This window comes from Acomys minous, assembly GCF_964271855.1.
Source record: "Acomys minous genome assembly, chromosome: 3".
In the NCBI taxonomy this organism is placed as follows: Eukaryota; Metazoa; Chordata; class Mammalia; order Rodentia; family Muridae; genus Acomys; species Acomys minous.
The window spans coordinates 6,929,485-6,954,714 of NC_140485.1; the positions used below are offsets into that span (position 1 = coordinate 6,929,485).

General features: G+C 42.7%; 1 protein-coding gene across 11 annotated transcripts in view; it reads left to right on the forward strand.

Moving 5' to 3' along the window:
* The window catches only part of KIF16B (kinesin family member 16B), a 266,440-nt gene that overhangs the window by 106,036 nt on the left and 135,174 nt on the right, over positions 1-25,230 (forward strand). For all 11 annotated transcript variants that reach the window (XM_084774700.1, XM_084774695.1, XM_084774698.1 and 8 more), the window contains exons 13-14: positions 22,622-22,741; positions 23,844-23,895. In XM_084774700.1, the coding sequence (XP_084630826.1) occupies positions 22,622-22,741; positions 23,844-23,895 (172 nt within the window). The remainder of the gene's footprint in view (positions 1-22,621; positions 22,742-23,843; positions 23,896-25,230) is intronic.

The window sequence follows — 25,230 nt, forward strand, 5'->3', positions numbered from 1 at the left end:
GGTTGTTACTGTAGCTCATGGGGTTCATAGCTGGGTGAGATTGCTAATTGCTTTTCTTTTCTGATAATGTTTATAGCATCTGCCACTACTATAAACACTAATTGGAGATGAAGCATCCAGTTGAGTACCAGCTAGACCTTACCGTGGTCCATGACATAACTGTGTGACGTTCTCAGCAATGGGTCATTGGCATCCTTTCTCAGCTGTTTTATTTGTGTTCTTATATCTCTATCTCCCTTACAGCCCTATTCTACCTAATCCCGTCCAATGCCCTAACGCTAGGTAGGAGGAACAGGTAGTTGGGAGGGGGGCATTGAGCTCTTCTTAGGCTACTTCCGCTAATTAGGGCAGTGAGTTCCTTGAGGCCAGTCCCATCTTTGCCTCATCAGGATATCTCCAACTTCTTCTTCTTCTTTTTTTTTTAACTTTTTTAATATTAATTTATTCTTGCTACATCTCAATGGTTATCCCATCCCTTGTATCCTCCCATTCTTCCCTCCCTCCCATTTTCCCCTTATTCCCCTCCCCTATGACTGTTCCTGAGGGGGATTACCTCCCCCTGTATATGCTCATAGGGTATCAAGTCTCTTCTTGGTAACCTGCTGTCCTTCCTCTGAGTGCCACCAGGTCTCCCCCTCTAGGGGACATGGTCAAAGGTGAGGCACCAGAGTACGTGAGAAAGTAATGTCCCACTCTCCACTCTACTGTGGAGAGTGTTCTGTCCATTGGCTAGATCTGGGTAGGGGCTTAAGGTTTACCGCCTGTATTGTCCTTGGCTGGTGCCATAGTTTGAGCGGGACCCCTTCTTATTGTTTCTTTTCTCTCAACCACTTGACAAATCACCACCACGAGCAGCAGCAGCAGCAATAACCAGCAGGAGGAACAGCTGCACAAACTCTCTTGGGGCTCTGGTCTTTTTTATACCATCTCTAGAGTCCCCAGAATTAAACTAACTTCAGCTGGCAGAATCACACCCCTCACAGAACACTCACAAGGCAAATGATTGTCTGCTGCTGTATACAGTCTGAGGCAGACCCATATCCCTCACCTGGGATTAAAACAAAAATATGTTTACATAACAAAATGGGATTTTTAAAGACACCAAAATTCTCACTACACTAGGCTTTTACAGTAAACTCAGGTCCTTAATGTGTAGCCCTGACTGGTCTTTTGTTTGGAGATTTTCTTGCATGTGTGTCTATTTCTGCTTCAATCTCATTGTTCATTTTATAAGTCTTTCAAAATTGTGTATCTTATTTTGGTTTACTTTTGGTAAGCCATAGCTATCCATTTTTCTTAGTTTGTTGAATATAGTGGAGCATAAAAATTTAAGGTATTTCCTAATTCTAATAGCAATCCCAAATACCATCTTCATTGCTATCTGTTGTAAACTCTCCTTTTTAAACTCTCCTTTTATTATTTTTTCTCATTATTATTATTATCTTTTCAAAGAATAACTGTTTTACTGAATTATCATATTCTTTCTTTCTCACTTCCAGATATTAATTACTTCTTTTCATGTATTGAGTCTGTGTTTGGCTTGCTGTTGTTTTCCCAAGGCCTGAGGTACATTGTTATTTATTTGTGATCTCTCTATTTTTAGTGTAAATGTCCCTCTTAGGATCACTTTCATTGTACTACCCATGTTTTGGTATGCTGTCTTTTCATTCTAACTTGATTCTAGGAATATTTTCAAATAATCCATTCATCCTTCAGTAATGTGTTGTTTCCCCATAACACATTGCTTTGTGAGGCTGGCCTCGCCCCAGCACATTCCTTCATGGTCTTTCATTGAAAACTCTGGCTCCAATCACAGTTTCACCTTGTTTAATACCTCAAGGTTCTGATCCATCAGTCTCTCCTAGGGAAATTGTGCTGGCCAAGTGTTGGCTTATAGTCCTGTGACACTTACTCTGAGTTTCCCTGGAATGTGGTTCACAGAGGTTGTAGAGAAACACTCTACTGCAGGCCTACCCCTCCAGCCCAGCAGTAGGTTTCTGTTTTACATTTTTAGTTTATATTTTTGTGTATGGGTGTTTTGGCTGCATGTCTATGTGGTACGTACATGCATATGCCAGAAGACCTTGGGTCCCTTGCAATTGGAGTTACAGAGGTCTGTGAGCTGTCATGTGTTTGCTAGTAATTGAACCCAGTTTCTTAGAAAAGCAGCCAGTACTTTTCATACCTGAGCCATCTCTTCAGCCCCATCCCAGCAGTAATTTTAATAGTTAGATTTACTACAGCTTGATTTCATGGCTTCTAGATTTTGTGTTATATTTTGTAACTTTATTTTGTGATTATAAAGAAAAACACATTATTTTATAACTTCTAATATTTAAATCTTTAAGGTGCTTAGGCTAATTCTGTGAAAATGACTTGATTCTATTTGCAAGAATTTTTGGAGTTGTTATCTGTCATCTGTAACCAGATGTCATAACATATATTGATGGTTTTCCTGTGCTGCGATGCCATCCAGGGTTTAGTGTGTTAGATCCAGTTCTCTTTATACTTTCTCTGTTATATGCTCATTCAGTTGTATCGCTTGGCTCTTGTTATTGAACTTGATGCTGTTGAATGTCAAGATCTAGATACACAGTGGTTTCAATGCTTCTTCTACACCATTGCCATTAACTCGATTTGGATTCTTTCTGACTCCTTTTGTCTTAGGTCCCTCCTGGGTTTCCATAGTTAACTCATGAGGAGGTACCTGAATTAAAACTTGCTACAACTATTGATAAGGCTGTTATGAGTGGCTTAGCTCTTTGATGCTGGCTGAGGTGCTGCTTATGTATCCATGTTTGTCTGTATCTTTCCTTGTGTATACTTTCTGTTTCCAGGATTTAAGAAGGTGCATGCTTGAGCTAGTAGCTACTTTTGCAACAATAGGTTTATAAAATTACTCTCTGCTCTCTTTACTCTAGACCACAAATATTAGTTCTCAAAATGCTCCACAGTGAAATTATCTTACAATTCCTTGTAAGATATTTTCTTTCTGTTTCATTTCCACTTTTGACCACTTGTATTTATTCTTTGACTCTGTATCCTTAAATAAGGTTCATCAGATTAAAGTATCACCCTTGAGCCTTAAGTAAAAATGTTCATATTCGAGTGGCATCTTTCCCGCCTCAGCTGCTGCCTGTAAGGTCCTCTGGATGTGTACACTGTCCACATGGCATCTGTCCCCTTTGTCCATTTTCTGGTGAAGTCTTAGCTTTAGCCAGTTATGATATGTCAAAGGAAGTGTGGGTGTGTTTCATGAACTTCCCATGTGACTAAGGAGCTTTCTTTCCCCTCTTCCTGCCCCTGTCACTTTCATGAGATGTGTGTGTGTCTCCTGAGTCTGGTAGCATCTTCTCCTTGGTGCTATAAGTGCTGCCCACCAGGAAGCAGATAACAGTTTACAATTACAGAAATATTTTCCCTGAAGACATTAGCCATGGTGATTCCAAATTAGCAGCTCTTGGTGAGTCTCTCACTTGTATCTTCTAGATACACTTCCCATGTGCGTGTGGAAGATGGTTTGCAGAGTGTATGCTGACAAGCTTTTTTCTATAGACTGTGGAAGAGACATTGACATAGAACATCTCAGTGACCCAAACTTGCTGGAGATCGTGTAGGAATAGCAGAAGATGAAGCTGTCATCTGAGCCGCACCATATTCTATTTATGCCTATATGGTATCTGTCATTTAAAATAAATTCTCATAATCTCAGGGCAAGATATATCCTGCTTGTCATTTTCTCTTCTGCTCTCCAAAGAGTGGTGCTTTCAAGCTTCTTCAGTATTGAACTCCTGTCATCAAACTGAGCTTCAAAATGTGGGTCTGAAATATGACTATGTCTGTTTCCAAATGCTGAGTTTCTTTTTGTCTAAAGCTCGGTAGAACCCAACATCATCTTTTAAGTACATACCATGTACCAGATGCTGTGAACTTTCTGGATTACAAAATGACTTGAGTGAGAGGCTGTCCCCATGCTCAGAGAATCACAGTCCAGGGAGGGAGATATTACTTAATTATATTATAGCCAGACGGAAAGAGCAGTTTAATGTGTAACGTAGAAAGCCTAAGCAGAGCACAGACCTGTTGGGCAGATAAAGAGGTTGGGCGGGGGGGTGTCCATCACAATATGTAGAGACACCTACTTTATTTCCATAGCATAAATGCAGTATGAAAACCTTTTCTCCAAAGGACTCTGTTAGGTAGCTGTGCCTCCCTTTGCCTGTTTCTGTTGTCTCTGTTATGTACCAAGACACAGTGAGCTTTGGTCTGTCCATTAATAGGAATGTGAGATCTGAGTCATGAAATGACATAGACTATTTTAGGAAGGAGATTCTTCTTACCAAACTAGCAGCAGGGATGTGGAGCTTCCCGGAAAGAAGGATCCTTCTGTCTGACCTACTGTTTTTCATTGTATACTTCCATGATTGCATTGTTTTTTAGCATTTGCCTCAGTGACACTTTGTATCTTAATTTCAAAGTATTTACTAAATTGTCAGTTTGCTCAGCATTTTATTAACACTTTAGCAGGAGGCAGATGAGGATGCAAGGGCTGCTGCTGGTGTATCTGATTGTCCTTGCCATAAGCAGTGCCTTCCCTGAAGCTTTAACTAGGGTGCATTTTCAATGGACTTTTCCTGTCTGTGCCATTTCCCTCCTCCTCCTCACCCTTGACCCTGCCCTGTCTCCATCCTTATGCTCCCTCCCCCTCCCCCCTCTCCCTCTCCCTTTCCTCTTTGCTTTACTTATTATAGGGCCTTAAACTTGTGATGCTCCTGCCTCTTCCTCCACACTGCGTCCTGCTGTGATTACAGGCTATGGTCCCACCCCTTCACACCTTCCTCTTCATCATGAAATTGTCAGACACCTCCGTGGTTCACCTCCTCCTCCTTTGCCCAGGATTCTCTGAGTTGAAAGTCAGGTCTCTGATCTCAGTTGAAGATGGCAATCAAGAAGTCATCACAGTATATTTTCTTTTCCACGTCAGAATGAGTCTGTGATTTATTCCTTGTCTGCAACACTTACTGATTACTAACCTTGGAGTGGAGTCTTTTGTAAGCATAGTAAGTTTTGTTAGAGCAAGGGGAACTTAAAAGGAAAACAAAAAAAGTTTTAAGTGGCCCATATTTAAGACAAATCAAATAAGCCCCATGAGATGTATTAAGCACTTTGTTCTTTTTGTGTGTTCAGGCATGATCCATGGGTTCAATGATTTTTTTAAAAATGCTCTCTTAGTTTCCAGGGGAGCAGGTGTTTCATTTGGGGTGCCTGCTTGGTACTTTACACTGGGAAGACTAGTTTAGGAAAGGTAAGGTTTTTGTAGGAGAGGTAACGTGGGGCTAGAGTTGGTGAATGTGGGTAGATTTAATCCAGGGGAGAGTCAGTTCTTTTCTTATAACTTGTATTTTTCTGAATTTTGCCTGTGAGTTTTGCATAGCCTCAGTTTCTATCCAATCTGCACAGCCTTCAGAGATCCAGTTTTGCTTAGTGTGCCTGCTGTCTTTAACACTAAATACAGTACCTGGAATCTAAATGGTATATTCTCATATAATTAGGTCAGCATTTCCTCTGTTTCGCATCTAGATTTTCAGCCTTTTTTGGGTAACCTAATCGGGAAGCTAAGTTCCCACATTCTTTTTTACAATTGAAGATATAGTCTATTTTAAGGAATTGTTCTAATTTTGTAAATTTCCATTTCGTAACCATTCTGTATTTTAATTGGGTTAATAAAGCACAAATTGACTGCATTATCGGGGCATATGTGGATGCAGACATAAAATGTCACCACGGGCAAGCGCTAATGGAATCAGGATGGGATAGGGGAGACTTGCAGCCCTGAGGTGTGCAGTGACATTTAAAAAATGTCTTCTGAAGCCAGACAGTCGGTTCATTAGATTAATTAAAGGGAAAAGTAACCCCAATCTGGTGGCCTGATAATGACCAGAGGGCTGCTGCCTTTGGAGCCATCTGACGCTTGCTGTTGTTGTCACTAAGACATCGGTGAGCTTCCTTTCCGGTCGTATCTAAACTTTTGAATTTATCTTTTAGCAAAGAATCGATTCTTGACTGTCTTGATTGTTTCCTCACGGTTTAGCTGAAGCCCAACGGTCAATTGTGCTCACATTAAAGATGACAGACTGCTTTTCCTGGGAGACGACAGACTGCTTTTTCTGTGCTTTAAACCCTGTACTCTTTATGGGTAGTGTAGACATCAGGGCAGCAAGGATGGATTCTGCATCCCCCTGGGCTGTGGGCTGTCCATTTCAGGAGCTTCCCACAGGGAGCAGGGTACCTATGGTACAGATGGTCAGTTTCTAGTTTTGCTATGTTTTTAAACTTTAACTTATTGCATACCAACTTTCTGTAAACATAATGAAAATGAATTTCAAGATAATAAGATGGGAAAAGAGGGGTGCACAAAAGTATAAACTAAAGTTTTATTAGATTCAGTCCTTGTAAAGTTCCTGTTGCCTGGACTTCAGGCCCTGAGTGTTTACCCTGTGCATTACTGCAGTAGTTTGCAGACCATTCCTGAGTCATGTGGCATGCCACAGAGTGAGGCCACATGCTTGTGTGAGTGAGAACTTGGCACATGGTCTCTTTTAGGATTGCAGACTTCAACACAAAACACCACGGGAGCATGAAAACTCTTCTAGGGAAAGGATGTTTCTGCTACTTAAGATATTTGAGAGTACTTAGAGTCCTAAGCCATTTGTGATGTAAAAAATTGTTCACTTTAAACTATTATTAAATTAATTCTTGTGGACTCCTTTGTGACAGTGACTCAGGATTTATCGTGTGTGTGTGTGTGTGTGTGTGTGTGTGTGTGTGTGTGTGTGTATGTGTGTGTGTGTATGTGTGTGTGTGATAAGAATGAATAAATAAATGCATAGATTCATACATGCATTTTTTATGAGGCCAGGACCTTTCTAGGGTCTTGATTTCTTAGCATTAGCAATTGAATACACATTTGTTATTGATTTGGGGAGGAGTAGAGATAAGAATAAATAGGCACATATGCTCGTAATATATAGTCATTTTGGCCATATGATGGCTCAACCTATCATTTTTCAGCTTTATAATAGAATAAAAACAGTTTATATTCATTAAAACCTTTGGTTAAATTTTGAATTCTGGATTTTAATTGTGCTAGCTCTAATGTACATTATCCTCTCAATGCTGGACAATAGTAATGAGCTGCAGCCCAGAGTCAGTAGTGCTGGCAGGAGGAAAAACCACTAATGAGGGTGTGCTCTTAAAGGCACGTGTTTGTTGCTTAGGTGGGCCACATGCAGTCTTGACTTAAGGTATGCTGAACATGGATGGCGTTATTGAGATAGAAATCCATTCTAGTTCAAGTGTAAGTACATATCTGAAAACTTGCTCTATATGTTTTGGGCTGAGAAAAAAAGATTTTTAACCTCAGTTGAATTAACCTAAAACTTGGTTCATTTATAATCCAGACCCAAAGACTTTGTTGTTTTTAGTATATAAATGTAAATAAATCACAGATGCCTATTCTTTTGGCCAGATTACACTGACAAGCTCTTGCTGGACTCCAGGTATGTCCTGTAGGGCACTGGGAGCTTCGTGTTCATTGTAGTGAACGTCTCAGGCACAATGGGATAGGCACTATTGGCCCCATGTTCCAACACCTGAGATGGAGCAAAGTGAAGAACTAACCTAAGGAGTTGGAGAGATGGCTCAGCAGTTAAGAGCACTGGTTGCTCTTCCAGAGAGGTCCTGAGTTCAATTCCCAGCAACCACATAGCGGCTCACAACCATCTACACTGGGATCTGATTCCTTTCTTCTGGCGTGCACGTGCACATGGAGATAGAGTACTCCATACATAAAATAAATAAATTAATCTTAAAAAAAAAAAAAGAACTTACTCAAGGATGCAGTCAGTTGATGAGAGATACTGCTTTTTCAGACCCCTACCTAGCATGAGACTTAAGAGTCTTGGTATAGCCATCAACTCTCAAGCTTAGTAAGAGTCCTACGGTAGGAATCCAAGTAACATGCAAAGGAGGATGGGACCCCAGTTTGTACAGTGAGTGCTGGCCTGTGATATGATGGCAACAGACTTACTGTCCAAAAGATGTTTCCTTAAAGAAGACGTACAAACTGAGCCCATGCTTCCATTGTCTGATGTTGATAGATCTTAGAAGCATCCACAGTATTTGAAACCAAGCAAGTGGCAGAGAAGCACTGTCATGATGCTGAGGGCCGTGGGTACCATCTTGACCACAGGATGTGCATAAGGGAATTGAACTTGGTAGCAAGTCATCTTTTCTTTCACTAATACTTTAGATTTTTAGGTACACAGTCTTCTATTGATACATAAGTTTATATATAGATTCTATAAAGGAACATATTAGTCCTATGATCTGCACCTACCTAATCTCCTTTGTTTGTCTAATATTGAAATGAAAACTGAGGAAGTAGGAGGGATAGCACATGGAGAGTGAAGCCTCTTGAGTTCTTTGGGGGAATAACTGTAGAGTAGATGTGGTGGAAATGTCAGCTTGGTCTCCTGGAATTGAATATTTCTTTGTGTAGTTTGTTTACTGTAACTGGATGGATAAATATATATGAAAATGTATACACCTTCTTCTTAGTGAAATAAAAGCAATGTGCAGTTTAGTTTTAGCTAACAGTTATATGAAACTTAAGATATAACATGTTAAGGAAAAATTATAGATCCTTTAACAATTATAAATATCAGGATTGGGAGCTGCCTCAGTCTGTACTGAGGCTGACTGTACAAATTTGCAGCTCTGACTTCACCATTTTAAGCTGGGCATGATGGTGTGTCCCTGTAATTCCAGCACATGGGAGGCAGAGAAGGGAGCATCCCTGGAGTTTTCCAGTCAAGCCAAGTAGGCAAGATCCAGGTTCTATGAGAGATCCTGTCTCTAAGGTGGAGACACCCAATGCTGACCTTAGACTTCTTCATGCATACATATATACACAAGAAATACCTTAAGCAAATGGATTTATATTCATGTTTGGGTTAGACAGAGTCCAGAGATGACCTCTTCCTATTCTTGGCTGTAAACACCTTGCAGCAGCCTTCTCCTCCAAAGTTAGTAGGAGTGGAAAGTGAGAGGTTCCAGCCCATCAACAGGTTATGTCATGATGGGTCTACCATGACATCTGGAGTCTCCTGGTGGATCTGAAGAAGGAGGCTGACATTTATGAGAACCATTGCCTATTACCTGTAGGTGTCCTCCTGTTGCTAAGAAGAGTGTTCCTTAGCAGACAGCCTGAAAGACAGGTTTAGAAGGAGGACTTCAATTCTAGAGCTATCAGAAACTAATTTCCATCAATGACTTGAATGAACTTGAAATAGGATATTGAATCTTAAATGGGAGTGCAGGTATGGATCACAGTTTGCTATTCCCCTGAGACCATGGGTAGAGTGTGCAGATAGCCCATTTCCAGACTCCTGACCCATGAACATACAACTGGAAATAATATGGTGTTTTATTTCTATGTGCTTTGGCATTTTAGCTCTTACAAGCTTGCCCAGGATGAGTTATGGGTGATAGCTTTGCATCAACAGAGGTAATTGCCTCTGTGTCTGTGTGGAACCTACTCTCTGATGTTATCCTGAGAAAATCATTTGCCATAAGAGTCTCATTTTTTCTGTTGCTATTACAAAAGTTTACCCCTTAGAGCCTAGAAAATATATATCACCCATTTGGGGAGAAAGCTTTTGAGAAACTGGGTGACACCCAGACCCATGAATTAAATAGCACAATGGTTGAACAGTGTGTGCACTTGTTGTGGCTGTGTTTGTTCCTCATGTTAATATGAACAGTGGATGGATTTCTGAGAAGGGCAAGACGTGTTTGGTGGGCTGTGAAAAGCACTGCCTTCCAAGGTGGGCAAGTGCAGAGGTCAAGGGTGAGACTTTAGTATCTGAATTTCTCAACTGTTTCAGTCTCATGACATCTTAGAAACCCTAGGTATATTTTATGCCCATCTCTAGTGGTGTTCTGAGGCAATATTTTATATTGCTTTCTTCAGTGCCAGATTGCCTGTGCCAGTGTCTCATTTTGTTCTTAAGTCTCTGTGTGCTCACAGAAACAGCAGTGGATGAGGATCTATGGCAAATGTACCAGGTGGCACACTGAGCACTCATTCCCCTGTCCTCTGTCATCCTGCTGTTATCCTGCACCTGCCTTTTCCTAGGCATTGTCGCTCCCTGTTTCTCTTCAGCTGCTGTAGGTCAAGAAGTCATATTGAATTATTAACATAGAACAAACCTTTTCAAAGTCATGTATTCACTTTAATCATTCATAAACTGAATATAACTGGTAGCCAAAAATATAAATGAAGAAATGGCATATTCTAGCTTTAAATCCCACCACCATGACCACCCAATGTTTATTTCTGGCTTACTAGCTAGAAGGTAACCATGATTCTGACTTCTGTCTGGAAAGACTATTTGGGATATTCTTGAAAACTTCATGAAAGTTAACACAGTTTTCTTCTCTGTTTTATTAAAATTCTGTTTGTGTTTTCTGTAGCTGTTCTTTCTCACTACTGTACAGTTGTCTTTGTGTCTGCAAGCAATGGCTCTGAGTCCCCATCACCCAGAGCACCAAAATCTGAGGCTGCTCAACCCATTGATGAAGATGCTGAGGCACACCGTGTAGGTTGCTAGTCTATAGGGGATATTTAGAAAAGAAGCTGCCATGCTCAACACAGTCACTGGAAAGGCTTCATTTCACAGTGTGTGTGCAAGTCTTGTCATGAGCAGTGCCCAGTTTAAGAAGCTGGTGTGTAGACAGGGGTCTCTAGAAAGGCACACTTGTGACACTTTTTTTTTTTTTAGAAAAATGGGGAATGGGTGCAGTGCTTGGCATTCTGCAAATTCAGCTTTTTGAACTGGATTCCCCCCCCACCCCCGGATGCTTTTATTTGCAGTTGACTGTACAGATGTAGAAAAAATAGCTATGAAGAGTCAACCGTATATTATTTCATTCGATGAATCCCAGGAACTTACCTATTCTAATCTCTTCATGTGTATCTGGGTAGTTTGTAGAGGGTTGGTTGGGTTTTGCTATGCAGTCTTGAGCCCATCTTTCCATGGACTCATGTATGTACAGTGCAGCAGTTGGCAAACTGTTGCTACAAGGAGCCATTGAAAAATAAGCAGTTTCTGTCTGCAGCGCCTTCAGTACATGTTATGGCTGATAATTCTGCTACAAAAACAAAAGGCAAGCATATATAGTACATCCGTGAAAGAGCATGGAACACGTGTTCTAGTAAAACACCAGTTTTCACATATCACAAGATATGTTCTTCTTTGGATTTTTTTCAACCATCTGAAAATATAAAAATTACACTCAGTCCTTGAGCCTGATCTACTGATCTAGCCTGTGATTGGGCGGCCCCCGGCCCCGACATAGGTTTTGGAGTAGAAGTGCTCCATGGTATAAATGTTACTCAACAGCAGATGGTACCACTGAGAGTCTTTCTGCAGTGACTCAGTACTCAGTTTACTAAGCGCTTTAAACAAATGTGTTTCCTTTGTGTGACTGTCTGAGGCAGAATCTTGTCTCAGCGAACCTTGGGCTCATGTGATCCTCCTGCCTCAGCCTCCTGAGTACTGTGAGGACACCACACACATCCAGCTTGTAAAACATTTTTTAATGAATGGGGGTTTGAATTTTGTGATGGAGTAGGAGTTTGCTTCCTTTGCTGCTGGACTCGTTGTGCTTGTGAGGGTTAGATACTTAGGCAAGTGTCCTGCTTGCGCTGTTCCTGTTAGCAAAAATAAATGACGTGCGTGATTGAAACACATTTCTGGTACACTTTGAGTTTGGTGTGCCACTTCCTGCCAATGGCTCAAACCAGCAAACACAATTTAGGCCTTGCCTTTCCTTTCATGTACCCTCGACAAGGTCTGTAATGTTAGTCACGTGTACGTTTCTTTTTAAAAAGCTTTCAAACATGATTTCTTATTGTAAAATGGATTATGTTTCTTATTTTAATAAACTTGCGAGGCCTGTGCAGCCAGCACTCTAAATTACGTTTGGGCTTTGAACACCGTTTCCTCCATAATCTGCGTTTGTGTGACCTTTTGATTCACTGCAGTTTATCTTGCTGATGGTTTGTTAATTATGTTTCTGAGTATAGTGTATCACTTCCCGGAATACTTGGGGAAAATACAATTGGCCACAGAGTATTTATGCAACCAAGATATGCGTTTATATTCCCAGTCACTCAGAAGTCTCAATCTTGCGAGGTGGAGTTGAGCTTCAGCGTAGGCAGCGTGAACTCTCAGGGGGATTGGGCTTGGGTGGCAGATGGTCTAGAAAGTATTAACGTAGCCCGTTCCCAGAGGACAGTGTTAGTCAGGGTGATGGGCTTGGGATCAGCTTTCTCTCTTTGTGGGCATTCCTTCATTTCCCCATGTTTCTTGCCAGGATGTGAACTCCTGTCTGTACTGAAGTGAGTTCCTGACAGTCTTCAGCTGTTTGAACAGTTTGGTTCCTGAGACTAATTAGGTTCTGGTAATTTAGCTGGATAGTCTGTAATTAGAGGAAAGGGAGGTTATGGTCTGCCTTCTCCGTTAAAACCGAACCAAACAATTTTATTTCTATGGCAAAGGGGCCCATTCATCAGAGGTCATCTTACTTGTCGGGGTAGGAATGTGCAAACTGTTCAGAAGGAGCTTGTGAGAAGCTGAGAGCACCCCTGGGGGAACCGAGGATGTGAGCCCCTGAATAAAGGCTGGGAGGTAGAGATAAGCCTGGCTGTGCCGTGGCTGAGAAACAAGAGCAGGACAGCTTTAGAAGACAAGAGTTTAAGGCCCTTGTCAGATTGAGGCTTTCTGCAGTACAGCGCCCCACTTAAAATAATCCTTGCTTTTAGCTGCCCGACCGTATGCGAAAGTCTGTGCTCTATAGAAAATACCCTTGTGGAGCTGTCTGTGTATCCTCCTGGATATTTTAGGCTCCCATTTAGGTCAAATATACTAAAGTATTTGTGATCATAAGATCCTGCTCCACTTTAAAAGTCTAGTTAAATATTAATGTGAGGAAATTTGCTCTTGCATATTTTCACACATAATTTCTTTAATTGGTATTATGTATTTTGCATAATTTAAATACCAGCATCTGGATGATTTGCTCAGCAAAGAGGACTGTTTCATCAAAAAGACCTATATAGTATCTTCTCCAAAGTGCATGCCAACAGTTAGGTCTTGTGCTTAAATAATGTTCCTACAATAGGGAGTGAAATGGAAATTGAGCTGCCCTGAGAGTTTCTCTTCATTAAAAGGACAGTGTGAGTGATACTTACTGTTGAGAGGCCAGTCCTGCCAGGACATTTAGATGTGTTAGTTCTGCAAAGTAGAGGATAGCGGGGCCCTTCTCCTCCCCCTCACGCCCTGCTGAGTCCCGGGACTGCCTACCGTCTATTCCGATGTGCTTCTCCTGACGAGAGGATCATACGGGATGTTTCAAAGTCATGAGAAAACAGTGCTGCTGTATTCCCTCTTCAATTTCTATGACATCATAGGTCACCTCCTCTCAGTCCAGTGTGAGTTGAAAGGTATGAAGATGTGGGCACACTAGGCTGCTTTTTATTGTCTTCTAGAAGTTTAGCTAGATTCGCTTTGGCTTCTGACTTATTCTGGCCATTTTCACTGCAGTTTCAAGGTCCATAGAACAGTCACCATCTTCACCATGTTTCATCATGGACATGGCAGAGGCAGTTAGGGCCAAGAGAGGACTGGAGGTGTCACAGCCATGTCACATAGGCAGAGCAGATAAGATGGCATGCCCTGGGGGTTGAGACTGGGGTGAAAAGAACTGCAGGTTGACTGTTAGTACTTCTCCTCTTTTGTTAACCTGTGGATTTCTTACTCTGCCTTCCGACCTGAGCCTCCTTTCCTGGAGCCTAACTCTGATGGTAGGGCCTACTCTGGGTCTAGTTCTAGTCCTTTAATCTGCCTGCCTCCCTTCCTCCCTCATGTGATTATGATCCAGATGTTAACCTCGGTAGGGGCCTCACATGAGGTCCAGTCAGCATTGCACGTGTGCGGGGCACGCCAGCATTGCACGTGTGTGGGGCACATCAGCTGGCACTCTCATTCACTGCATTCTTCTCTCTGAGAACATGGAAACTTCCGTGTGGCCTCTAAGTAAGCGGCAGAAACATCTCTTCCCTGTTTCTCCATGACTTCTGCAGGTTTTGTGTGCACTGCATGTAACTGAGGCAGATGACAGTTTTGTTTGCTTCTTGATAATTTTGGCAACCATTTCATTTCTGTTAGTGGGGAAAATGCTCAGAAAACAATGGATTCTGTGTCATAGACATTTTGGGCATACTTTCTGGATCTTAGGTCATTTTCTCTTCTTACAGTGGCTATTCAGCATTTGTAGATTTTAAGAAAATATTAATTATTACAGAACACTTGCTAGTCAAAATGGTAACTTAATTTTAATAAGAAATACCTTACTGAGGTGCCTGGTACATATCACAAGGAAATCCTGGTGGAAGGCCACAAAGCTGGAACTGCCGCCTTCCTTCAGCCCTTGGAACTGGTCCTCCAAGCAGAAGAAAGGAGCTGTGTAGAGGACCAGTCATGTAAGAGAGGGTGGAGTCCCGAGGTGCCTTCTACAAGGTCTACTGCCTCCTCTCATGGCCTCGAGGTAGAGAAATGTGGCCAACAATGCAGACCCTTCAGTCTTCTGAGCAGAAGAGTCACAAATACGACAGAACAGAAAGAAACAGGACAGTTATGTAAAAGGAGAAGAGGAGAAAGAGAGAAAATGAATATGAATCATGAAGCCGGCTGAAGACAAAACGATCCTTATCTAGATGAAACCACATGTCAGGACAAGAAGGCCTTACAGTTCTTTAATTCCATGAAGCCGGCTAATGAGAAGCAGGAACTCAATAAACAAAGCAAGAGGATAATAAAAAGCAGGGGAGATGAAAAAAAATTGTGGGCTAAAGAATCATCTTGAGGTCTAAGACAATATCACTGCAGAACTAATAAATAAAATTAGAAACCTCAAGGAAAATAATAGATGCATTGAAAATCAAGTTACTAGAGCAAATCCTGGATAATGTGAGTGAATCCAGATGAAATGACCCGGCATTAACGTGGCTGGAGCTGGCCAGAGCGTGGGGCTGAGGCAGAACAATGTTGGGGTAATCGGTGCTCCCTGAGGAGAGAGTCGGCAGATGCAACAAAGGATGGAGAGCAAGACAGGCCAAATTTCATAAAATTGAAAAACTGAGTCTGCAGATTGGGATAATGCGTTGTGTTCCAGGAAAATGGAAAGAGTCTTCAACTCTGAGATCTGTTCTAATCATACTATTGAATTTCAAAGATAATGGGATATTTCTTTAAACGTGAGTTGAAAAACAACTTGTGTGCCATGGACTAAAAGAAAGTCATTGGCTCAATACTTCCACTAGCAACATTCAGTCTCTGGAGACAGTAAAGTCCTATCGTTAGCGTTTCATGGGCAAGGAAATGCAGCCTACCTTGTAGCCACTAATTGGTACTGCTGATGCCATTCAGCTGTCAGGACAGGAGGAACACAATCCCAAACATGGAATTCTCACCAAAACATGGTGTACGGGGGACATTAATCATTTTTCTACTTGCTGTGACAAAATGCTTGGCAGAGACAACTTAGGAATAGAAGGGTTTATCTTGTCTCACAGTTTGGGATAGGACGTCATGGAGTAGGTGCAACAACGACAGGGACATGAGACAGCCTGTCACATGGCATCCGTAGTCAGGAAGCCAGTGCAATGAGTGTTGGTGCTCAGTTTTCTCCGTCATGTTAGTCTGGGACCACGGTCCATGTGATGGGACCACCCACATTCAGGAACGGGTCGTCCCTGCTCAGTCAAGCCTTTCTGGAAGCATCTCCATAGAGGCACCTTGCTGAGTTTCCATGTCAGTTCTAAATCCAGTCATCTTGACAGTGAAGGAGAACCACCCCAACTGGTCCCATAATGTCTTTTCTCAACTTAGTGGGTTTTTAAAAATCATTTTATGAAATAGTTCTTAGAATAAAGATACATTTTATTGAAAGACAACAAATACTTCAGTTTCTTTTCCATCTGTTAGATTAAATCATGTGCAGTTTTTCAGATTGACAGATAACCTCTGCTACTGGCTTTTATTTTTATAGAAGTGTTACCTCCTGCTTGGCTTTCCTCCCCTTCCCACACACACTAGGCACGTGCTGTAGCTCTCCGCCATGCCCCTGTGTGGCCATGTTTGTGTTCTGGGTTGCAGAAGTTAGCTGCTCTTTCTATGAGTCAGAGCTGTACAATGTCACCAGTTGGCAAAATATCTAAGACTAAATTTCCAAAATATTCCTGAAATTTACTTTTAACTGTTTGGATGGAAAAACAACCCAAAACAAAAAATAAATAAACAAAACAAACAAACTATGTTAAAGTCATTCCTCACAGGACCAATAGGCAGCACCTAGCGTGACTGACGGTGAGCCTGGCATGGCCATCTCCTCTCAGCAGGCTCAGTGCGAGCCGGGACCTCATGCCGGCTACGCTCTTGTTCTGGCACTGAGTTATGCTCCTAATCCAGTATGCCTTTCCATTATTCGTGTCTTTTTCACTTATCCAAGGAAGTGATTGAATTTACATGACTCAGGGTGAGAAACAAAGGATAAAGTCATGACTTAAAAAACTGAGCCCTCTTCACTATAGTGCTGTGTGGTAGCTACAAGCCCCTCCTCCATAGCAAAGAGTATCCTTATGCAGTCTTCTCTAAATTTAGGAAATCCTGCTTGCCACCTTCTGCCTCACCCCTGACGTCCCCGAATGTGGCTGAGATGTGTCTGTCTCATGTCTGCATGTGTTTTACATTCAGGAATGTTTTACTTAGATAGGTGTCTGGAAGTTGAGGCAACACACGTTGAGCTTAGATTTTTTTGCAAATGTAAGAAACACATTGTTAAAAATGACTGTGGCACATCTGGTCACTCTGGAGTTCCCTGTTCATGCAAATGCACTTGGTGGACGGAAGGCTTTGTTTCACTGTGAGCAATCTGCAACTCTACATATTTTACTTCTTTTTGAGGCCCATTGTGCCAGGAGTTACGGAAGGAAAGCCAGCCCCGCTATGTTAAGCATTCTGTCTTATCCAAGAGGTGTTTCATAAATTATGTATAACAGTAGATGCCACTCAATAAATATTTTATATGTGATAGATATTTTTGTCTGAAATTACTTTTTCACTTGAGCAATGATTTAAACCCTCGTTTTCAGTTTTATGAGGTGACACTTTTATAATATCATGTAGTCGAATGCAGCTTGAATGTCATGGAGCTTTAGGGCAGCATTAATCAAAAATTCATCTGCCCCACTCTTAGACCTGGAAAACTTTTCTGGGTACAGGTTTTGCCCATGGTGTGTGTGTGTGTGTATGTGTGTGTGTGTGTGTGTATGTGTGAGAGAGAGAGAGAGAGAGAGAGAGGAGAGAGAGAGAGAGAGAGAGAGAGAGAGAGAGAGAGAGAGAGAGAACAAAAAATGTTTTTAACGTAACAGCTCCAAAATTGTGAATTTCCAACGCCTTCCAAAGTGTATAAAAACTTACTTTAAGGAAGAAAAAATTATTTTAATTTCTTGTAAAGAACATTAAAGTGAACTTGGATGTAATCCAAAATGAAATCTCCAGGTTAAGTCAGAACTGTTATGATTTTTAAAATCTCCCCTTTCTTTCTTTCTTTCTTTCTTTCTTTCTTTCTTTCTTTCTTTCTTTCTTCCTTTCTTGTGTGTGTGAGATAGAGAGATAGAGAGATAGAGATAGAGAGAGAGAGAGAGAGAGAGAGAGAGAGAGAGAGAGAGAGAGAGAGAGATTCTTGTTTGTGTTTTTTGTAGAAGGAAAATGCATATGGCACTGGACCTAGGAGGGTAGTCAGTTTACTTTTTGTGCCTCTGGCAGAAGCTGCTCATTGCTCTGCAGCCTCTTTACCTTTATGCAGTATTATCACTTGCGAATGAGACCACACTTTGCAGTGGGGCGTTGTTTTTATGGATGGAGCTCTGTGATTAACTTTTCCTCTATAATATATATCTTTAAGAAAGAAACCACACTTGTTCCACTTCTGTTGAAATTTCATTATCAGGAGGAAAGGCATGGAACACAGGAGGTAGACATACGGACTGTTCTGTATAGAGTGCTCATTCCAGCCGTGGTTGGCAAGAGCCTTGGCGTCATAAATCAAGGTTCCTGTGTCTCCCGACCTCAGCCTGAGCTTTCCAGCCGTGCGATGAGCGTGGTCCATAGGAGGGGTACCTGCAGAACAACGACACGCTGCATTGCCTTTTCTAGAATCTAACTTATGCATTGGTCGTTTCTCCGTGTATCTATTTAATGGCTGTTAAATTAAATTGCTTTCTTCCAAGTGGTGATTTTTATGTGTGCTATTTAAGAAAACCATCTTTCTGGGTTCCTTCTTTCTGTCGCCTTCTTGTGTGACTTCAAGTCTCCCAGGGTGCATTTGAGATCTAAATGTCTACAGAGGGAAGTTCCGAGGGATTTCCCACTCGGCTTGCTCATCCCTGAGCTCATCTGGAACTCCTTTGGGCTCCATATTTTTTATATGTATTTTTTTTATTAATTTATTCATATTACATCTCAGTTGTTAGCCCATCCCTTGTATCCTCCCATTCCTCCCTTCCTCCCACTTCCCCCCTACTCCCCTCCCCTATGTCTGTGTCTGAGTGTCTGAGAGGGACCTCCTCCCCCTGTATATGCTCATAGGGTATCAAGTCTCTCCTTGATGACCTATTATCCTTCCTCTGAGTGCTACCAGGCATCTCCATCCAAGGGACAGGGTCAAATATGGGGCACCAGAGTTTGTGTGAAAGTCAGATCTCCTTCTCCACTCAACAGTGGAGAATGTTCTGTCCATCGGCTAGTCTGGGTAGGGGTTCGAAGTTTACTGCCTATATTTTCCTTGGCTGTTGCCATAGTTTGCGGAGGACCCCAGGGCCCAGACTCGCCTGTAGTTTTCCAGGACCCGCTGGATCCTTCTATTTCCTCATTCTCCCAGGCTTCTCACACCTAGCGTCTCAATAGGATGTCCTCCCCTCTTACCCACTTTCCTGGTAGGTACAGTTTTTCATGGGGACGTACACCTTGGACTAGTGTCTCGCTATAAGTGAGTATATACCATTTAGCTCTTTTTGCTTCTGTGTGAACTCACTCATTATGATAATTTCTAGTTCAATCCATTTGTCCACAAATTTTGGAAATTCCTTGTTTTTAATAGCTGAGTAGTATTCCATAGTGTAGATGTACCACAGTTTCTTTATTCATTCTTCTACTGAGGACATGTAGGTTGTTTCCAAGTTCTGGCTATTATGAATAAGGCAGCTATGAACATGGTTGAGCATATGTCCCTGTTGTGTGGTAGTGCATCTTCTGGGTATATTCCAAGGAGTGGAATAGCTGTGTCTTGAGGAAGCCCTATTCCCATTTTTCTGAGAAAGCGCCAGATAGCTTTCCAAAGTGGTTGTACTAGTTTGCATTCCCACCAGCAATGAAGGAGTGTTCCTCTTTCTCCACACCCTCGCCAGCATGTGGTGTCAGTTGAGTTATTGATCTTAGCCATTCTGATGGGTGTAAGATGGAATCTCAGTGTCGTTTTGATTTGCATTTCTCTGATGACTAAGGAGGTTGAGCATTTCTTTAAGTGTTTCTCAGCCATTTGATATTCCTCTGTTGAGAATTCTCTGTTTAGTTCTGCGCCCCATTTCTCTATTGGGTTATTTGGTTTGGTGGTGTTTAATTTCTTGAGTTCTTTATATATTTTGGATATTAGACCTTTGTCAGATGTAGGGTTGGTGAAGATCTTTTCCCAGTCTGTAGGCTGTCGCTTTGTTCTCTTGACAGTGTCACCTGCCTTACAGAAGCTTCTCAGCCTCATGAGGTCCCATTTATTAATTGTTGATATTAAGGCCTGGGCTGTTGGTGTTCTGTTCAGGAAGTTGTCTCTTGTGCCTATGTGTTCCAGACTCTTCCCCACTTTTTCCTCTAACTGGATATTTAAGTTTTGCTTTGACACTAGCTTGAGAGGTTCAGAATCTGCTGCTTCGAGAATGACAGGCAGGCAATACGTTGTTTGCCTGATTAAATGCACCACAGGACAGAGATTCTGCCCAGAAATAGAAGTCAGCATCCTCAGGTGTCAGCTCTGAGATAGAGAAGTGTGTCTTGACCGTAGGCGAGAGTTGTGGAGATATTCACCAGGGGTATCTCTGACTGGAAAATCTGGTCAGAAGCTAGGTCTGCTACCCAGTACGTCTGTCACATCTACAACACTGCTACACGTTTGGCTGTGATTTCGTTCAAGTTTCATTTGTAGTTTTTACCCTAAGTCTTTTGGAATCTGTCAGCCTCCCACATTGAACTTCTCTAGAACCTTTGGTTTAGTTTGGCACTGTTCGGGCATGGGACAAAGACATGAGCCTCTTGGTTTCTCTCCAGGGGTTGCCGAAGTCCTTATATGACACATTGCCCTGACTTCTTATGTCCACCCACTCAGTCCCTTCGCAAATGTGAGTTTCAGAGCTGCTGGAGAGGGAAAGTCGCAGGTGTGGGGAAAGCTGGCCCTTGCTGTCATGTAGTAGGGTTGAGTGAGGGACTTTGGATTGAGATAATAAGTCATGTCATGGACCAGGGATACAACGGCATTTGGAGGCGGCTCTGGCTGCTACTGTCTTGAGGAGATGTAGGCTGTTACCAGCATTCAAGAATAGAGGCCAGGGCCACTGCAGATTATCCACCAGTGGGTAAAAGTGAATTATAAGCATCAGTAGTGGTTATATGCACAGACCCTGCTGCCAGGGAAGATGCGGAAGAGCAATGGCAGATGACACTAGTCACTAAAGCAGAAGCACCATCAGTGATAAAGTCCTACGGTTGCGTGAGCCAGCACGTTTGGGATCCTCAAGAGACAGTGGCAGGAGGTTAGTGTGGCTCAGGAAGGGCTGAGGCCAAGCACTTGTAACAATACAAAGACTTTAGCTGTTCTCTCAGCAACACTAGAGGCCATTTAAAGTCTCTGAGCAGAATTACCTGTTCTGACATCTCTCTGGCTGTTGAATTATGGATTTCAGTGATGGCATGGGTCATTGCAGCAATCCAGGTGAAAGGTAATGATGGGTTAGGGTTGGCCAAAATAGTGCAGGGTTTCATGTTACTAGCCTTGGGTATATTTTGAAAGTAGACTCAACACTGTAGGTGTAGAATTTAGAGAAGGAAAGGAGTGGCATATTGCCACAGTTTTTCATCTGAGTAATAATAAGGAAGATTTACATTTGCTGAGATGGGTGGATAGTCTGCAGGTTTGAGGGATTTTTGTTTCTTGTTTGTTTTCTTTTTAATGTGTGTTTCTATAGAGACACTGGGTTAGGTAGGTATAAGTATGCAAATATGAAAGCTAAGGGAGAAGCTTGGAGTCCCCAGTGTGTGAGTGGCTGGTAAGCGAGAGGCAGGATGAGACTCCCCTTCAGGGAGTAAGCATGAATAGAGTCCAAGATTGACAGCCTCGCGATCATGAGGTCATCTCAAAAGAAGGGCAGCGAGGGCCTTGAGAAGTGCAGGGAAGGCATGGTGGGAGATGTGACAGCATAGTCCAGGCATGGCAGCCCTAAGCTGGGAGCTCACACCTTCCCAGGAAGAAGAGAGAGCAGATTAGAAAGGACAGGAAGCACTGACTCTCAAAGCCTGGTCTCAGTGGCATACTTCCAGCACGGGTGTATTACCCAGACCTCTCAAAACAGTGCCACCAACTGGCCATCAAATGTTTACATTTCTAAGACTGTGGAGAGCACTTCTCAGTTAAATCACCCCTGTGAATGGAGTGGAAAGCACAGGGTATGTGTGTGTGTGTGTGTGTGTGTGTATTTGTGTGTGTGCATGTATGTGTTCGTGTTTCTGTGTATGTACATGCATTCATGTGTGTGTGCATGCACGTGTGTGAGTGTATATGTGTGTGCATGCATACGTGTGTGTGCGCGCATGCATGTGTGTGTGTACACATATGTACGTGTGTGTGTGTGTGTGTGTGTGTGTGTGTGTGTGTGTGTGTGTGTTGAGTGGGGAGATCCCTGAGGAGATAATAAAGGGTGTGAAGGGTATCTCTGATGCAGAGATGCAGAGATGCAGACGTCAGTGAGGTAGCTGCTTTCTTAAGAACATCTCAGTATATTCTGGTGACCAGAGAGAGGATCGGCAATTAAAGAGACTCCTAGCTATTAAGAAAGTACAGGATCTGAAGAAGGGAGAAAGGTTACTTTATAGAAGGTGATTTATAAAGTCCTTGCTAAGGAAGATGAGCCTTGAGATTGACTTTGAAAGGTTTTATATATATATATCAAGGTAAGAGTTTAATTCATTTTATGCTGAACATTTTATATGTTCCAAGTTCATTTTGCCTACTGCCTTCTAGATTTTCAACATGAAATTTAAAGTCCATTTTTCTTTCATTTTTTATTATTAGAAATAAAATATTACTGATTTCAAAAATCTTAAGAACACCTAATATGAAGTTGTCTTTTCTCAGAGTAACCTTTTTCTTCTCTCTCTCCTCCTCATTTCAGGAGCAAACCTTAGCCCTCAGGAAAGAGGGGATTGGTGTGGTTCTGGACAGTGAGCTGCCTCACTTGATTGGCATTGATGATGACCTTCTGAGTACCGGCATCATCCTGTATCACTTGAAGGTAGAAACTGCTTAGCTGGAACATTCTAATTTTGCTTCCAGATTTCCCCTTAGACTCTAGGAAGGTTTATTATAATACTTTATGGCCATGAATACAACTATTAAATTAAAGAATACACAACAAATCCCTGAGCCTTTGGGGATTTTCTACAGTTCGTTGGGATTCAGTGGTATTTGAAGTCCTGTGTTTATAGAGCGCTGAAGTTAAATGATGAGTCACCCATTTTGGTTTCTTTTCTGAGGATCAGAAAAAGGGAGATAAGAGTGGGAAAGGCAGAAAAACTGAGGAAGGAACAAGGACCCAGAAGTGGGACTTGTTGTGTTCCTCCTCAGGCTTGGCTCTGAAACAGTTCTCACTGTTGAGAGAGCAGAGTTCCTTGTCAGTTATCAAGGGCTGCCTCTGTGACCTCAGTTTTAGTGTCTTCTCTCTGATCTGTGACTCACAGTGAGACTGTACTGCCTTGGGTTTCATGGCTTCTTATATCATGCATCTTTGGACATAAGGAAGCCCTTGTCCACTGAAGGAGAAGCCCTGCAGAAAGGATCTGAAGCATCCTTGAAATGGCAGGCCTGAGCACGCTGCAAGAGCTTAGCCTTTCTGGGCAGTTTGCCTTTGCAGTGACGGTAGCCGACCAGGAAGCATGGCACTGCAGTGTTCAGTACCCTAAGCTGACTGAGGCCACTACGCACCCCAAAGCGTGCTCACCCGTGGCCAGGTGGGTGGGATTTGCCCCTGTGTACCCCAAAGCGCTCTCACCCGTGGCCAGGTGGGTGGGATTTGCCCCTGTGCTCCCCAAAGCACTCTCACCCGTGGCCAGGTGGGTGGGATTTGCCACTGCGCACCCCAAACACTCTCACCCGTGGCCAGGTGGATGGGATTTGCCACTGTGCTCCCCAAAGCACTCTCACCCGTGGCCAGGTGGGTGGGATTTGCCACTGTGCTCCCCAAAGCACTCTCACCCATGGCCAGGTGGGTGGGATTTGCCACTGTGCTCCCCAAAGCGCGCTGACCTGGGGCCAGGTGGGTGGGATGCACCAGGGTGGGATGTGAAGTGGAGGAGCTGCATTCGTCACTAACGAATATTACTGAATTTCCTTCCCAGGAAGGTCAGACTTACGTTGGCAGAGAAGATGCTGCAACAGAGCAAGATATTGGTGAGACTATCAGTGATCCTCTCCGTGATTTTTAAAAACCACAGTTACTCAACAATCTTTTTCTTGATTGACATTGAAGTGTTATAAGAAAAAATGTTGAAGCCGGGCGTGGTGGTGCACGCCTTTAATCCCAGCACTGGGAGGCAGAGATGGGTGGATTGCTGTGAGTTCGAGGCCAGCCTGGTCTACAAAGTGAGTCCAGGACAGCCAAGGCTACACAGAGAGACCCTGTCTCGAAAAACCAAAAAAAAAAAAAAAATGTTGAAGCATCTTGCTCAGTACATGTATATGTATGTTTTTAACCACAACTCAATCGATAACAAGGACAGTTAATTCAGTGAGCAAAACTAAAGCATGACTTTTTTCTGCTGCCCCACATAAGTCTCTATCCTGCTAGTACTGTTATTTAAATCACTCTACACGTGTCACTCTCTACTTGTCACGGTGATTGATAGAAATAAGCCAGCAGACATGGATAAAGGATGCCAGGCCTTTTAAAACCCAGGAGATAGATAGTTCTCTACACTGAGGTGATGGCCAAGTATAAGACCACATGCCAGGCACACACTCCCAGGAGGCTTGGCTTTCTGGGTGTCCTACAGTCTTCACAAGGCATCCAGATAGCCAGCCATTCAGCATCAGCAGATGGCAGCCTGCACTGTCTTCTGAGCATCCCTGAGGTGGGTCTGTGGCAGAGAATGTGGTGTATGTGTGTAGATGGGGCGCAGTGGCCACTGGAGGAAGAATCCCCATTTCAAGATATGTTGAGTTGCTGGGAGGAACTTGCTTTTCTATCAAGTCTATGCTAATGAGCTGCCTGTCGCATGTTTCTGTGTACACTTAGTATTTATTTACTAGAGATGGGGAGAGATGAAAGACAATTCCAGAAGCCTCCAGACACAAGTACTTATGAATCTACTTTGGTATCAATCCCTTTGTTTGAATTTAGCCTTGGGAGTAGCTGTAAGTGGTGACTGTTGGTAAGGACCAGAGACGTTCACTGGTGCAGAGACTGTGAGAGCTACTCCTGGGAAGCTGAATTCCCTGGGAGACGTTCACATTTGCCATTGCCAAGATGCTCATAGATAATCATCAGAGGTCTCAGAATCAGCACAGGCTGTGGCAGTGGGCAGCTCAGAGAAGCCTCTGGAAGCTCCCGGGACAGTAATTCTCAACCTTCCTAACACTGTCACTCCTTAACACGTTCTCATGTTGTGGTGACCCCCAACCATAAAATTGTTTTTACTGTGACTTCATAACTTCATAATTTTGCTAGTTGTGAATAATAGTATAATTATCTGTATTTTCCAACAGTCTTAGGTGACTCCTGCGAAA